Here is a 15,980-nt window from a genome sequence, read left to right as displayed (position 1 = left end):
GATGGAGAGAACCAACTTGTGATTGGGGGTACAAATTTGGAAATTTGATCATGGATCAAAACCAGAAGCTACCAGGACTCTGGTAACCAGGTAACCAGGACTGTTACTAATCAAGTAACAGTTGTGGTTCTTCAGTGGAAAAGTCCCCAAGGAGAGAATGATAGACTCAGCCAGGGATAGAACATAAACCTGAGGGATTCAGGTTGAGGAGAGCAGCAGCTAAAAGAGAAGCTGCACCTGAGAGCTAGGAGAGAACCAGAAAAGCCAAGAAAGAGGGGCTGGAAAAGATAGACAACACGAGGCTTTGTCAGCCATGGCCCTATTGCCACGTGGGGCTGGACAGCTCCTTCGTAGGCCACTGTCCCATGCGTTGTTGGCTGACTGACTACGCCCTGGCCTCTATCTAGGAGTTGGCCATCCTCCACTTCTAACCACTAGAAATATCTCCAGACATTGCCAAATGTTGTTCAGAGGAAAATTCATCCGTAATTGAGAACCACTGGCCAAGAGGAGTACTTCTATAAAGAGACAGTTGAGAGCAGAATTGGGACAGAAAGGGAGGAGAGGGAAGGCAGCCAGGGTGTGGACAGCACCTCTGCAGAAATGGGGAGGGCAAGGCCAGCCTCAGGCCACCTCTCACTCCAAGCATGTTGCTTTTCAGATGGTAATGCTAGTGCCTAAGCAGCTGGAAGTCTTTGGAAAACTATGTTTTAGGGGACAAAAAAAAATCAAGAAGTGTAGACGTTGCTACTAATTCTTACTTAAGAATAATGTATTAGTCTGATACATTTCAAAAAATAGACTGTCTAGTACATACTCTTCCAAGTTCCAGAGGCCTCTGTTTAGACAAGCATGCATAGAGCAACCACTCAATGTAAACCTATTTAAAACAGATCTGACTGACGGTGGGTGAGGTTCCTAGCATCGGAGTTGGTGATGTTAGGGCACTGCGGTGATTGTGTCTGAGAAGCAGATGACGTAGCCCTGGTGTGCCATGGGGCAGAAAGGGACTAGCTGTAAAATAATGACGAGCAGTAGATGTGAATGATAGACTGAGAATGTTCGCCTTGCTTACCTGTACTCAGAATCCTGCATCATGAACAAGCTGCCAGGCAGTTGTTAGAATTTGAGACCTTCTGGAATGGTGAAGAATGGGCTAGAGAAGTTCCCCTAGAGAAAAGATAATGGGCTCTTACGTCAGCCTCACCTCTCATTTAGGGGTACATCCAGGCCTAGAACATACGGGGTCAGGCACGGTACCAGGGCTGGCAGTGCTAGGGGCGTGATTTTGGGGCTGCCCTGTCCACCCTGGATGCGCAGCAGCGAGTCCAGCCAAGGCAGAATAAGACCAACGCACAGGATGTGGGCATCGGGGCTGCTCCAGGAGCTCAACTTGTCTTCTACTCTGTTTTTTTTTTTTCATTTTTACCTCACTGAGTCTGGACTTTGAACCACTAGGACAAATTCTCTCTCCGTTATAAGGAAGTTCATCAGTGCATCTAATTCTTGTACAGTTTTACTGTTTACATGTAGACCTCTGACCCATTTATGATTGTTTTTTTTAGCTTACATGTAAGGAATGGGTCAGATTGTAGACTTTCCACATTGTCATTATCATTTTAAGTCCGTTTTGAACTGCAATGACAAGCTTAGTGATAGCTTTGTTTCCTTTTTTTCTCTAATAGCCTGGTCTTTGAAGCAGCTCGAGCTTATTTCCTCAGTAATTACTTAATTGAAACCCTCTTATTGGCACTGAGTTCTCTGATTTGCTGTCCGAAACTGCCTTTATTTCTGCCCTTTATTTTTTTAAAAAGATTTACTTATTCGCAAATTAAATCTTATGCAAGCATACAAACAACTAGATTCATTTGCAACAAGAATATCTTTTCCCTACCATGTGTGAAACGTTACTGTTTGTCAGAAGAAACAGTCCAGGGGCATTGCAAGAAAACCCTCAGTAAATGCAAAAGCAAAGGCAGCTTATTTCTGTGTTCATCGGTGGCCAGTGTACAGCTGTGAGATTTTAGGACAGGGGCTTAGACCAGCAGTGGCTAGGGGTGTCGGCCCTCTACATTCCCTGTAGAACCCACACTGTGAACCTTCTGTGCCACCTGCCCCAGTCATCTAGAAATGCAGTGGCCAGAATCTGGACCTGTCAGCCACCACTGTGCAACTACTGCCCAAACTCCTAAATGAAGGATGATGAGATGTTTTCTCAGCAGACACATGTTCCTGTAACAGCAGTCATCCCTTGAGATTCATACAGCTTCTAACAAAAACCTCGAAGCCAGCCCAGTCTGCCGCCCTAACACTACCCAAGCCAACACTGGCACTGGCACCTGCTACTATTACCAAGATGGAGACTTGGGAAAACACGTGCAACAGGATGTAGTCCAGAGACTGTGTGGGCAGCCCCCTCTCCTCTGTGCAGCCCCTTTCCAAATATACCTTCACAAACGTTCCCATCAGCTGTCCTCGGACAGAAGATCCATGGAGAAACCGGAAAGCTTCTGTTTCAGGGTAGAAGACATGGCCAGATGTGGCCTGTGTGAACATGGCCACCCGTTATCTTACAGCTTTGGTCTCCTGAGCTAAGAACTCCCATTCTAGAGGCAGGAACCTGAAGCCCAAGCAATGTGGTTTGGGGAGCCAGAGCTGGGAGGCCAGGACCAAAACCTCCACTCCCAAACTGGGCCTGAGGCCCTTCTGCCAGCCTTTGCTTTCTTTTCTTTCTCTTTCATGTCTGCTATATGACACTCCAAGTTCTGCTGAGATTTCTTTTAGGGGTTGCTTTAGCATTGTGTACTAAACATGAAGCTTACTGTGAAGAATGTTCACAGTGGGACAGATCGCTGCTGTCGTGCAGGGGATCAACCTCGTCAGTGAGCAGCCACATGTTATGTGTCAGGCCAGGCTGCTGCGCCAAGGGCCAGAATGTTCACAGTGGGACAGATCGCTGCTGTCGTGCAGGGGATCAACCTCGTCAGTGAGCAGCCACATGTTATGTGTCAGGCCAGGCTGCTGCGCCAAGGGCCGCAGACCAGGAGGCACGCAGAAGCCACAGAAACTCGTTCTGGTAGCACTAGAGGCTGCGATTCCAGCTGCCACTGCAGGCCGTCTGTCAAGGCTGCAGACGCTGCCAATTCGTCGCTGTCTCCTGGGGACAGCAAGAGCACAAGCCTCCTTCACAAGAGTCCCACCCACAGGACATCATTCCCTTCTAGTGGCCCTGCCTCTGGTACTGTCCCGCTCAAGGTTAGGATTTCAACATGGGGTTCATGGGGGACCCAGCACTTAGTCCATAACATGTGATAATGGGTTGGTGTCGCTAGGTTGGACTTCATTTTCCAGAATTCCCTTTCTTCCCTATTTTCAATTAGGATATTTGACAGGCAGAAATGTTCGCTCACGTTCTGTCTCTCTGTTTCTCATACCCATGGCCACTGTATGCTGCTCCCCGTGTTGCACCCTCCAGCTCTGCTAAGCCCTGGACCTCCCTAGATTTGTCTAGCTCTGTGAGGAGGGACCCTGGCTTCTGCAACACCTCAGTGCCAGAGGCAGCAGAAACTGACACAGGCCTGCATCCTCAGGGGCTGCAGCTTCAGCTCGTGGTTCCAGCCAGCTGCTCTCCAGGTCACATCCATCCTCCTCTGCCTCGTGGACTTGGTGTGCAGTGCTGAGGTTGAGACGTCAACTCTGCCAAGACTAACCGGCTGCCACAGATACATAAATACACATATATAAACCGTATCAGCCCATACTTGTGTTTCATTGGCTGGTGATTGGGCCCCAGCTGACACACCCCTATTAATGCAGTTTTACTTTATGAGTGGCTTGGGCTGAGTTTCCGGTGGGAGCTCAACGCTCAGGCCATCGAGTCCCATCCCGTTTAAGTCTCCGTCTTGTGCAGTCACTTCCTGTGTCAGATCATCCAAGGTCAGTTAAACACATCGCCTCCTTAGAGATGAAGGAGCTTTTAACATCTGACAGCAGTCACACGTAAGCCACAGCAAGGGGACAGAAATCAGTCCAGTCTAGATGGAGACAGGAGGAGAGTGGAAGAACAAGAGCACAGGGAACAGCATGGCGGAAAGGAACCCTCTACAGAAGCTGGGATGTGCAGGACGGTGGAACCTGAGTGGGGTCCACAGGAACGAGAAGTCCCATGGGGTAATGGGAACAGCCTTGGCTTTGTAAGCTGCCCTGCAGTGTTCCATGGCTTGTGGAAGGTGCTGGGGTTTCTGCTCTCACCCTGGTATGTTCTCATCCATGCCACAGGCAGGGTTAGTGTTTGGAAATGTGCCCCCAGTCTTCCTGGCTGCCCAGGCACCTGTGACTCAGAGGATTACTCAGTATAAAGCCAAGCACTCAATGTGACATTTCAAGGCTTGTTGAGTTACCGCCTGCACGGCCCACCAGGACTCTGCCTCTCATTTCTCCTGCTGGAGCTGAGGTTGCGGAAGCCTGGAGTTCTGCTAGAAGCCGAAAGCATGGGGGAATTGAGGCCACCACCTGACAGGGGCTCCTCGTCCTCTCCCGTGGGCTTCACTGTAGTCTGCCCCCGAGTCCTGAAATGTGGAGAAGACACAGGCGGGCAGCAGGAGGAGAAGCCTTCTGGAAGGTGCCTCTGACCTGTGCACGCAACCTGGAGCCACAGAGGCGCTGCCCAGAGGTGATCACCTGAGCTGCAGAAAGTCGCCTCCACCGCACACTCACTGCCTGGCCCTTCTGTGTGTGGTGGTGGTTTTTCATTTTCAGCTTTTTTTTTCTTCCCTTTGTTTTACTAACAAATGAGAGATATGAAAGCAAGTTGCTGCTTGGACTTTTAAAAAAGAACATTTGGGCTGTCGCAGCAGCCTAGTCGCTAAAGCCCTTGCCTTGTGTACACCGGGATCCCATATGGGTGCCGCTTTGTGTCCCAGTAGCCTCATTGCACTTCCAGCTCCCTGCTAGTGGCCTGGAAAGCAGTCAAGAACGGCCCAAAGCCTTGGGACCCCGCACCTGCATGGGAGACTAGAGGAGGCTCCAGGCTCCTGGCTTCAGATTGGCTTAACTATAGCCACTGCGGCCACTTGGGGAGTCAACCGTCAGATGGAAGATTTTCCTCTCTCTATAGCTGACTTTCCAATTAAAAATAATTGGAATTAAAAACAATTAAAACAACTATTAAAAACAATTTCTGAAGGCACTGAGGCCCTGTGAGTGCCTTTTCAGATGAACACTTGCCAGCCTTTGCTGCTTTTCCCAGGTGCCATAACCGGAAGCTGGATTGAAAGTGGAACAGCCAGGACTCTCAAACAGACACCTATACAGAATGTTAGCACTATGGGCAATAGCTTAACCCACTCTGCCACAGTGCTGGTTCCTCTTAGGATCTTTTGAGTATATCCTCGCCTTCTTGTCCGTGCAGTGCCTGATTCTAGACACACCATTTCTTTCTAGATACAAGTATCAGTCACGTGCCCTTATAGCTATTTTCTTTACATTTAAAAAATATCTTGTGGGGAAAAAAACTATGAAACGTAAGATACAAGATACCATTCTATAAGGTAACACTGACATGGTTTTTTATTAAATGCTACTTTTATGTACAACAAAACCAGAATTTCTAGCTACACTAAAGTCATGAAAAGGAAAAGGGACTTTGGACAGGAGGAAATAGCAGAGGCAAGATAGTCATGTTAATAGCCGCCTTGGGGAAATGCAGTGTGGGCGAAGCTGTGCTGGATCAGCGACTGGGTACATACCGAGCTTGAGCATGGCTGCGTGGCAGGACAGATACTCCCTTTGGAATCTTGCTGCACTCCACCATGACTGCACCTGTATCGGCTCTGACTGGGACTCCTGCTGTGAGAGTGTGGCCCTCCCAGGGCCGCCTCCCTGAGCCAGCCCTCTCTCTGTCCTGTCTCCACAGCGCCAACCTATCCAAGGCCGCCTGGGGCGCTCTGGAGAAGAACGGCACGCAGCTGATGATCCGCTCCTACGAGCTCGGCGTTCTCTTCCTCCCCACCGCCTTTGTAAGTTCGTACTTCCTGCTGCCCTCTTTGCCCAAGTGTGAAACAGGCTGCACTGTTGCAGGCACCTGTCCAGAAGCAGAACTGAGGCCAACCCAGAGCCGAGCTCTTTGCCTCTGGCTACACTGACTGGCTCCTCCTGGATGTAGCCGGACCCCTGGCCTGAGAGCACTGGCCCACCTATGGCTGGTGGTGCTGCGCACAGGGCGTCATGGCAGTGCTTAAGTGGATCTGGTGAAGCGTGGTATGAAGCTTTCTCATGGCACAGGGGACTGAATGACACAGGTCACCAAAGGAGCAGCCTAGCCCAACCCAAGACACCTCAGTCTGAGGCAATGAGCAGATGCAGCTGGGAGGCCCAGAGCCTGGGCAGAGGCCCTGAGCGGAGTGTAGGATTTGGATACAAGGTGGTTCGGATGCTCATGTCATCTAGAGTTCAGAGAGTCACCAGGGACATGTGTGACCTATCCAGTGAGTCCCCTGCCAAGGCACCATGTTAGAAAATACTGCCTCTGTGATGTTAAGTGTAGCCTAATTATCTGCAGGTGTGTGACATCTCAGGAATTGGCTGAATGTGGGTGAGGACCCAGCTCCAAGATAACCCCTGCCGTTTCCTGGCACTCGCTTCAGATACACATGTACAGGTGGAACAGTTGGAACTGCCTGCACCGTGAGCTAGTTCCTATTTTTTCCCTTTATCCTATTCTGTGCTGTATTTAAATTTACAGTAAACACTCATTGCACATTTCTGTTGGACCAGAAGTTTTTTTTAAGCTTTATTTTTATTGGAAAGGCAGATATAAAGAGGAGAGATGACGAGAGAGAGAAAGATTTTACGTCCACTGATTCATTCTCCAACTGGCCTCAATGGCTAGAACTGAGTTGATCCAAAGCCAGGAACCAGGAATTTCTTCCAGGTCTCCCATACAGGTGTAGGGTCCTAAGGCTTTAGGCCATCCTTTCCCAGGCCACAGCAGAAAGCTGAATGGGAAGTGGAGCAGCCAGGACACAAACCAGCACTCATATGGGATCCTGGCACATGCAAGACGAGGACCTCAGCTACTAGGCTACTGCACCAGGTCCTGACCAGGAGCTTTTGCTTGGGGTACTGGGTATTTTTCATCAGACTTGAGACAGGAAGACACTTGCCACAGCGAGAGTCAGCCCTAAAGCTGCCCGCCTCAGGCTGCCCCCACAGCCCTCCTTCCATGCACAGGTCCAGCTGTATCCTGCCTTTCCTTCACCAGCATCTCTCCCCTTTTTTCCTCTCCATCTTCAAGGCTCTCACTGCAGAACCCTGGGTATGGCTCTTTGAACAACGCGCCCTAAGATTTCAGCACGTTTTGTTTCCTTCTACAGAGGAAAGCAAGCAGAACCCTGTGCCGCTGACAGTAGAGACTGCACTCCCACTGCGCTGTTAGCCTGTCCCATGGACAAGGGGAGACCTTGCACAGCCCAAGGGGTCTGACCCGCTGGCCTTTCCCCATGCCCCTGCTTTCTTGGGCTGCTGTGACTGCTGCTCTGGAAAGCAGTATCCTGACGTCATCCATGGTGGCTAAGAAGGTAGCAGAAGGGACACCCTGCTTTTCCAGGCCCTGTGTCCTCTGAGCCACTCGTTTTTCCTTCAGCTGCTTTGTGTGTGAGAAAAAGACTGGGAATGGTCGTTCAGAATGCTCAAACTGATTTTGTCTTAGGTTCTCGTTTCAGAACTCTGGAAAAGAAAAAGAGCCTCCCAGCAGTGCGTTCAAGTGAGATAGGGATTCCTGTATTCAGAAAGACCATCAGTCAGGAATATCAAAGATGGATTCTACCCCCGCCTGTGCTGTGCCAACAGGCAGGCCCCAACCCAGGTGCCCGTGCAACTAGCAGACTGCCTAGAAGGCAGCAGGCTCCCCAACAACCTGGCATCTCAGGGCTCAGCTCCTGCAAGCATTTAGGGTGTGGGGTTCTTTGCTAATCTAGCGAGGACCCACACACTGCTGCTGTTGTGTCACCAGCCCTACTGTCAGTCCAACTGGCTGTGAGGTGGGCAAGGTACTTGACGTGTGGCACTGCAGAACACAGCCGTGTTCTGACCTTGTCCTCCCAAGGAGTCTGAAGTCAAGCTGGGCCAGGTGTCCAAAGAGTCAGGTGGGCCGTGCATTTGCAGTGGACAGTGGGTGTGAGCCTGAGTGGGCAGAGCCCAGAAGCTGAAGCAGACTTCAGTGTTGTTCTGGTGTCAGTTCGACCGGACCCATGGACAGAGGCAGATTATTGAAAGGTTGCCAGGGGTATGTCATGGCTTCAGGAGTTGTTGAACAGGGGCGCCCTGGGAGGGCGGGGCCTGGCCAGGTCTGAAGGCCTCTGCACCAGCCTTTTCTCTGGGTGGCAGCTCAAGTGCTGGCCATTCTGCCTTGCTAGAAACTCCTCAAGCTAACTTCTGTCACCTGGCCTTCTGGTGCAACAGGAAAGCCTGTTAACAGACACAGGAGGCTGCTGAGAGGTGGCCAGCCCCAGGGATCCACCCACAAGTAACAGCAGGTGCGTATCTGTCAAGTCTGCAAAACTCTCACCATGGCTTTGGTGTGTTGATTTGGTCCGTGTTGTGTGGCCTGGCATGAAGCCACCGGACAAGAACTAGAGCTCCATGTGGACTTCCCAGAAGTGACACCAGTGGGTGTGACTTTAAGAGCAGCCCACCAGTCAGTGCTGGGAAGCACCTGTCATGTTGCTGAGGTGGTGCGAACCCCAGAATAGGCTAGGAGGCCGTGCACAGCAAGGCAGTGGATTCTGCCTCACACATGTCTTGGGTTCATAACTATTGTCCCACAGCCTGGGGGTGACCTCCTCGGTGTCCCTGCAGCTTCTCAAGTACCCCATGGATCCTGGCATGTTCTGGGAAGAGGGTGAAGGGTAGCATGGGCTCAGAGAGGTCCTGCTAAGTTGAGAAAGCTGAACCAGATTTTTACACGAGTTTTGGATGTTCAGATTACAAGGCTCCAAAAGGAGGGAGCACAGAACTGGCCAGGGCATTTGGGAAAGGTGAGGAGGTGAGATTCGCCTGGGTCTTGGCAAGCAAGTCTCAGGAGCTAGGCCCCCTGGCAGAGATGACGACGCACACTGTGTGTGGGGAAGAACCGTCACTGAGCCTGGAATGGGCTGGGCGGGGGGCCGGGCCGCAGGAGGCTGGGGCGTGCTTTGAAAGGGTCCTCCTCTTCTTCCCACAACCTTCTCATCTTGGGGCTGCTCTCACGTCCCGCTGTTGGAGTCGGTGATTCATGCATCTCCTCAAGAAGGAGGGAAAGTTCTCATACCCAGAGCTTGTAGGAAATGCCTACTGGTGGGTGTTGCTTCCTTTACCCTCCTAGACTAGGCCTGCACGGGCCTGGGCTGCTGGAGGAGGAGCCGTGTGCACAACAGTGGCTGAGGAGCTATGATTTTCCTCCTTGTATGGTGCTTACAGTAGGTGTCTAACTATGTCTGCAGGTCATGTTGTAACAACCTGTGCCTTGAACTAGCCTACCTGCCAGTGTCTTGCTGCAATGACATCTCCCTTCCCCTCCCCACCATGAGTCTATTGCAATACTTTTTTTTTTTTTAAGATTTATTTTTATTATTTTTTGATTGGAAAGGCGGATATACACAGAGGAGAGACAGAGAGGAAGATCTTCCGTCCGATGATTCACTCCCCAAGTGAGCGCAACGGGCCGATACCATGCCGATCCGAAGCCAGGAGCCTCTTCAGGGTCTCCCACGCGGGTGCAGGGTCCCAAAGCCCTGGGCCGTCCTCGACTGCCTTCCCGGGCCACAGGCAGGGAGCTGGAAAGGAAGCGGGGCTGCCGGGATTAGAACCGGCGCCCACATGGGATCCCGGGCGTGCTAGGCGAGGAACTTAACCACTTGCGCCACCGCGCCGGGCCCTATTGCAATACTTAAAAATGCCAGTTCTTGATAGCCGTGACTCAGTGTCTTAAAAACTTCTGTGTTAATCAGAATCACAGAGATGCTTACTGGCAAGAGCCCTGTCTGGCGGTCTGGTTTTTTTGTTTGTTTGTTTGTTTTTAGGTTTCCCTCTTAGGACCAGCTGCTCATGCCCTGGAATGTCCATACTTAGGAATTTGCAGGCCAGCTCGCTGTAGCATTTTGCTGGTGTCCCTCTGGTTGGGCATCACCCGGGATCGGGTTTCTCCAGATTAGCCCCATCTACACCTCCCGGGCAGAACTCCCTGTCCACACTGCTCACATTTCTGAGTTATCAGCACCCGGAGTTGCTGTTTTTGTCCTTCACCGTTAGGCCATGTCGATCGCTGTGTTCTGAGTGCTGACTGGAAGCCAGTGTTGCAAATGCTTGGGCAAGGCCTGGTGTCCATTACCTCCCAGGAACCCTGCGCGTCTCTGCTTTCTCATCGCCCTAAGTAGGTAGGACCTGGCACTCAGCCTCCAAGTGGCTCTGTGATGTGACGCTTCTGTACCTCCAAGCTATAGTGACCGGTGAGCCAGCATGGTTCGTTCATAGCAGAGATGGCATCTGTGGTTGATCTGCAAGTTAAAAGTCCCTGGTAATTACTGTTTCCATGTTTTAATTTTCTGTGTATTTTATTTGGATGGATCTATAAACCCTTTAAGATCAGCTTAAGGTCAGCCTGCCACATAGAGCTTTCCTTTTATAACTTTTTTTTTAATTTACATTTTATTTGAAAGCCAGAGAGCTCCCATCTGCTGGTTTATTGCCCAAATGCCCACAACAAGCAGGGCTGGGCCAAGCAGAAGCAAGGAGCTCGAGCTCTGTCCTGTCTCTCACGTGGGTGGCAGGAGCCCAGATCCTTGAGCCATCAACGGTTGCCTCTCAGAATTGTGCCTTAGCAGGAAATGGGATTGGAAATGGAGTAGCCTGGACTGCAACTAGACATTCCAGCATGAGATGAGGGTATCACAAGCATCAGGTTAACTCCAATGCCAAACACCCACCCCAGGAGCTTTCCCTTTGATTAGAGATACTTTCAAGAGCTTTGGAGGTTGATATCAAGATAGGTTTGACTTTGTGTACACTTAGTGATGTGTGGTGCTTGCTAGGTGTCTAATAAATCAGAAACATGATTTCGACGTCTAGTGATGTATCAGCTGTATCGTGTCCCCCAGTAGTCCTATTGCTGGGGGTGTGTTATCTCTGGAAAGTCCCACCTCAGGAGAGAGGGAATGATTTCACAGATCAGTAGCAGTGCCGCCCACCCTGAGGTCTCTGTGTGTGCAAATGTTTCTTGAAATCTTGTTCTTTGGGTGTTATTTCACACTGGAGGGTGCTGATCAGAGATACAACCGAAGAAGCAGCATCTCTAACGTTGGCGTGTGTCCCCTCCTCTCCGTGATGGAGCTAAGCTGCTACCGCAGAGCTGATCAAGGGCCAAGCCAGCAATTTCTCATGAGCACTGCACGCCTACCCTCTCACCTGGTGTTTGATAACCCTATTGTCGGAATTCTCTGGGAGGAGTAGGTGCCTGGCGGGTGCCTTCCTCTGTTGGGTAAATTGCCGAGTGATACCATGGTGATATATAAATAATGATAATTAGAAGACAGCCTCAAATTATTTGACATCCAGATTGAAGGGAAAAATAGTACTTTTTCTCATCCATAATTCCCTAGAATTTGGATCAGAAATGACATTCGGGGAAAAGGCGCTCTGGTTCCCATCAGACGTGAATGGCTCACAGAGTGACATGCTGGGCCAGAACCTGTAGTGTCAGACCTGGGTCTCCAGCACAAAGACCCTTTACCACTCATCATGATATGAACAGCAGGGGAAGAAAAACACAGAATTAAGCTAGAAGCTAGCAAAGTGGAAGTACTTGGGTTTGTTTTGTTTTGTTTTGTTTTTTGCATCAATCCTCATGAAAGTATTTAATAACAAAATTGAGATCAGTTCCAACCTCTAGCCTTTTCATTTTTAAAAATGTCCCAATGATAAGGTTTCTAGAATTTGGTTCATCCTATCTCTGCCTGCCTTGATACTCTTTAAATTCTCAAGCCATTCTCCCTTTATCATGGTTCATGGCATGACTTTGAGCCTGTTTGCTTAGTGGGAGGACCAACATTGGACCAGGAATCAGAAAGAGAGCTCTGGCCTTGACACCCTATTTCTTTCTTTCTTTTTTTTTTTTTTTTTTTTTTTTGGAGGATACAATCCAGGCCTCTCACTTGGGCCTTGAACCCAGGCAATCCAGTTCAGTTTGGGGTGTCTCATACTGCCATGTTAAGTGCTGTGCCATACATCTGCCTGCTTGCCACTTTTAATAACCACAGATTATTAAAAGTGACTGAACCTGTGGATTTGCCTCCTCTGCTAAGCAGAACTCTCTCAGTGCACTTGATTCTCCGAGTTTGCTTCCTGGGGTCCTTGCCATGGACCAGTGGTTATTCTAAATAACTTGTATGTCATCACGACAGCCTTAAGGTTAGGTGCTATGGTTATATTTAAAGGATGAGGAAACCAGGTCCAAGAAGGCTGCAGAAGCTCACCTGGAGTCACACAGTAAGAGGGTACAAAGGGCTTCCTCAGCTCCAGAATGCATCGGAGCTCAGGCATGAGGAAGGTCCCCAGTGGAGCGTGGGGAATAACCAGGCCATGTGGGTCCTTTCTGTCACCCAGCTCATAGCCTGCTAGAGGCCTCGGTGTCCCTGTGCCCTGCCTTCACCTGTCCCTGAGCTTTCTTTTCCTTCACATCTTGGTCTTTGTGGTCACTAACCACATTCTCATGCCAAGTTGCCCTCCCTGTGTGTCTTAACCTCCGTGATAACAGGTTGCGTCCTTGCTGGACCCGACACCACCCTCTGACCCCCTTCCCGTTCGTGGTGCAGCAGCTCTTGGTCTCTCGGCCCCCATCCATCCTGCAGCTCCTCACTGTTTAAGTGAGAGCCATGCTCCTTTCCAAAAGAGAGTGACAAGGCAAACATGGCGGTGAGCCCGGAGCTGCAAGCAGAACTGAGTCTGAGGTCTTATGCCACATGTTCAGGGTTTATTTTTTCTAAGGGACATAAAAACCGTAGCAAGATGAGGCCTTTTCAGCACCCCCAAGTCCCGATGGCTGGGGCACCAAGCCATGCCCCAGTGACACACCATGCCAGTCTGGCTCAAGCTTTGTTCTGCATGTCCCTGCCCAGCCTCTGCATCTTCACACTTGCTGTGCAAGTGTGCCAGCTCTGCCCACCCACAGGAAGTTGGTTCCTCCACTAATGTTCTCAATTATCTCTGTTGACTAGAATTCTATTACATTTGCAGAACCCCACTAAAAATGATTTTAAGATTTATTTGTATTGGAAGGCAGATTTACAGAGAGGAGAAAAAGATCTTCCATCTTCTGATTCACACCCCAAGTGGCCACAACGGCCAGGGTGGAGCTGATCCAAAGCAAGAAACCAGGAGTTTCTTTTGGATCTCCCATCACAGTTCCAAGGTTTGGGACCATCCTCTACTGCTTTCCCAGGCCATAAGTAGGGAGCTAGATGGGAAGTGGAGCAGCCGGGTCTCAAACCGCTGACCTTATGGGATTCTAAGGCTTTCAATGTGAGGATTTAAGCCACTGAGCCATCCTGCTCTATCACAGGAAATGTGCACCAGGCATCACCTGTGTTTCCCTGGACTACTCATCCCCATCTCAGGACTTCCTGAAGTCTTTGCCTGGGCTTCATTACATATGCCTCTTCTATGAAATAAGCAGGGGAGGTGCTGCCGTTTGTTCCCATGGCCCCTTCTTCCTGGAGCTCCTGCCACATGCCCAGAACCTGGCCTCGATTTGTGCTCAATACTGAAGTTAGAAAAGGACGTGTGGTAGGCCTCAGGCACTGCAGACAAGCACCCCACTGTCGGCCGGCCTTCAGCTGCTCTGGAGCATGCCAGGCTCTTTGCCACCTCTGAGTCTTCACAGGTTCTGTTCCCTCAGCCTGGAACACAGTTCTTTCTTCTCCTGCTTGACCAGCTCCACCCTCACCTATTTCAAGGATGTTTTCCTCCAGTGGTGCCTTCAGCGCAGTCTGAGCCCCCATCCTCTGACGGCACTCCTGGACCATTTTTTGCAGCACTCACCACCAGTTGTAATTGTCTCAGTGTTAATGATGTATTTGTTTACGATCTCCCCATCAGCCACATGTCCCCATGCATGATCGAGAAAAGACACAAAGCAAAATGTGTTGAGTGAATCAGAGCATGGGCTGTCTCCACCACTCAGTGGGTGACAGAGCAGATGCAGGACTTGGCCTGCCTGAGACCTTGGTCATGATGACTCCATTCATGGCACCCCGTGCTGTGCCCGTGACCACTCCCCATCCCCCATTTCCTGAGCCACAGTCATGGAGACCTAGGGCCTCTGTTCCCCTGCGTGTAGGCCCCCAGAACACCAGCTCTGTTGGAGTTGTAAGATTTTAGAATATGGAGGATGCATATGTGTTTGGATGGGTGGATGGGAGGAATCCCAGACAAAGGGCAGGCTGTCAGGATAGTCTGGGAGGGAGGTGGAAGTGACTGATGCAGGGAGGCATGGAGTGGGGGTGGAGCGTACTGATGTGCTAAACATTGCTGGAGAGAGAGCCTTAGCTTTTACCCTGATTGAGGTCTAAAATTAACACCTTGTTCTTGAGTTCTTGGGATAAGCTAGGCATCTTAATGGGTCTTTCATTTTCAGTTTTATATTCCCATCACGTTATATTGGAACAATTTCATTATCCATGAAAGCAACTTTTACTTCTTACTCCAGAGCAGGGAGCCCGTTTCTATAGCAATAGTGGAAGCAAGTAGAGGTATTTTTATGCAGTGAGCTCTACAAAGTCCCTGCAGACAATACGCAATACCTGGTAGAAATGAGCTGTGACACCCCAGATCATTGCTTTATATCCGTTATTAAACTTCCACAAACTTTGCCATAGTTGAATTCCAGAAATTTAAGCCTCACAAATTGTTAGGAAAGCAGGTAAGGGGCTTATAAGTGTATTTGCCCATGAACATGGACAGCATCTCTGAGTGGTCGGAATGGTATTGGGGACACCACGAAGGCCTTCGAGGATGCTGGTGGTTGTTTGTTGGGCGCTTGTTTTCTCAGAAAGTGGCTGCAGTCATAAATGTACTCTGTGTCAACAGGGCCTGGACAGCTTCAACGTGAAACGGAAATTCTTCTCCAGCCACCAGGAGCTGACAGCCCCCTTTCCTGTTCCGTATGATCTGCCCCCGGAACTGTATGGAAGTAAAGGTGAGACCAAGAGCGATCCTGGCTTGTGGAAACCTCTGGAAGCTCAGAGGTGCCTCTCCCTGTTTGGAGCCACACTTCCCAGGCTGGCTGGTCTTGGAACCTCTCTGCAATCCTCTGATATTGAGAAGCACAAAGAACTCTACCTAGGGCTCTGTTTATCCGTGCTTACTATATCCGAAGTTATAACTGAAATGCTCAAGTATTTATTGAATTATTAGTTCTAAAGTAACAACAATAAGCCCCTTTAACATGTTTTTATGACTGTATCCAAACTGAGAAGTTACGTAGCAAAGTGGTATTAACATTTTTGCAAACCTCTTCACTGCTTGCTTCCTTCCCCCACACCCACCGCCCTTCTCATTTCTCAGAGCTGCTCTCCCATTCAATCTAGTGATGTCCCATATTATGGAGCCTCTATGTGAAAATGAAAGCAAAAATGACAAATGATGGCTTAATAGTGAAAATCTTTGTGGCCATCCTCCCCCGCAAAGGGAGGGTGCCAGGCTACACTTGGAATCGTGTGGTGTTGGACCCTGGACCATCCCAGCACGTGCCCCTTTTTTCTCCTAGGCAGTGCTGGGGGACTAGTAGGGGGGGAATAGCAGCACTCCCACCCCTGTGGTCTTGGGTGCCTGTGCCTGGCCCCTTCCTTCTGGTAACCCGTTGCTTCGGCTGCGCTGACCTACCTGCCGAGGCTCCTCTGGTCTCCTGGGCCTGGGCCACACCCCCCTCTGGTAGGTGAGTTTGTAACTCT

The 15,980-nt window shown here is 50.1% G+C and overlaps 1 protein-coding gene across 1 annotated transcript in view; it reads left to right on the top strand.

Annotated features, from left to right (window-relative positions):
* Positions 1-15,980, top strand: part of TDP1 (tyrosyl-DNA phosphodiesterase 1) — a 63,557-nt gene that overhangs the window by 46,056 nt on the left and 1,521 nt on the right. The window contains exons 14-15 of the mRNA XM_040975173.1: positions 5,915-6,017; positions 15,118-15,226. Of these exons, the coding sequence (XP_040831107.1) occupies positions 5,915-6,017; positions 15,118-15,226 (212 nt within the window). The remainder of the gene's footprint in view (positions 1-5,914; positions 6,018-15,117; positions 15,227-15,980) is intronic.

The sequence above is a fragment of the Ochotona curzoniae genome, unplaced genomic scaffold (genome assembly GCF_017591425.1).
Source record: "Ochotona curzoniae isolate NIBS_2020 unplaced genomic scaffold, NIBS_Ocur_1.0 contig_2688, whole genome shotgun sequence".
NCBI classification, from domain to species: Eukaryota; Metazoa; Chordata; class Mammalia; order Lagomorpha; family Ochotonidae; genus Ochotona; species Ochotona curzoniae.
This window is presented reverse-complemented; position numbering and strand designations above follow the sequence as displayed.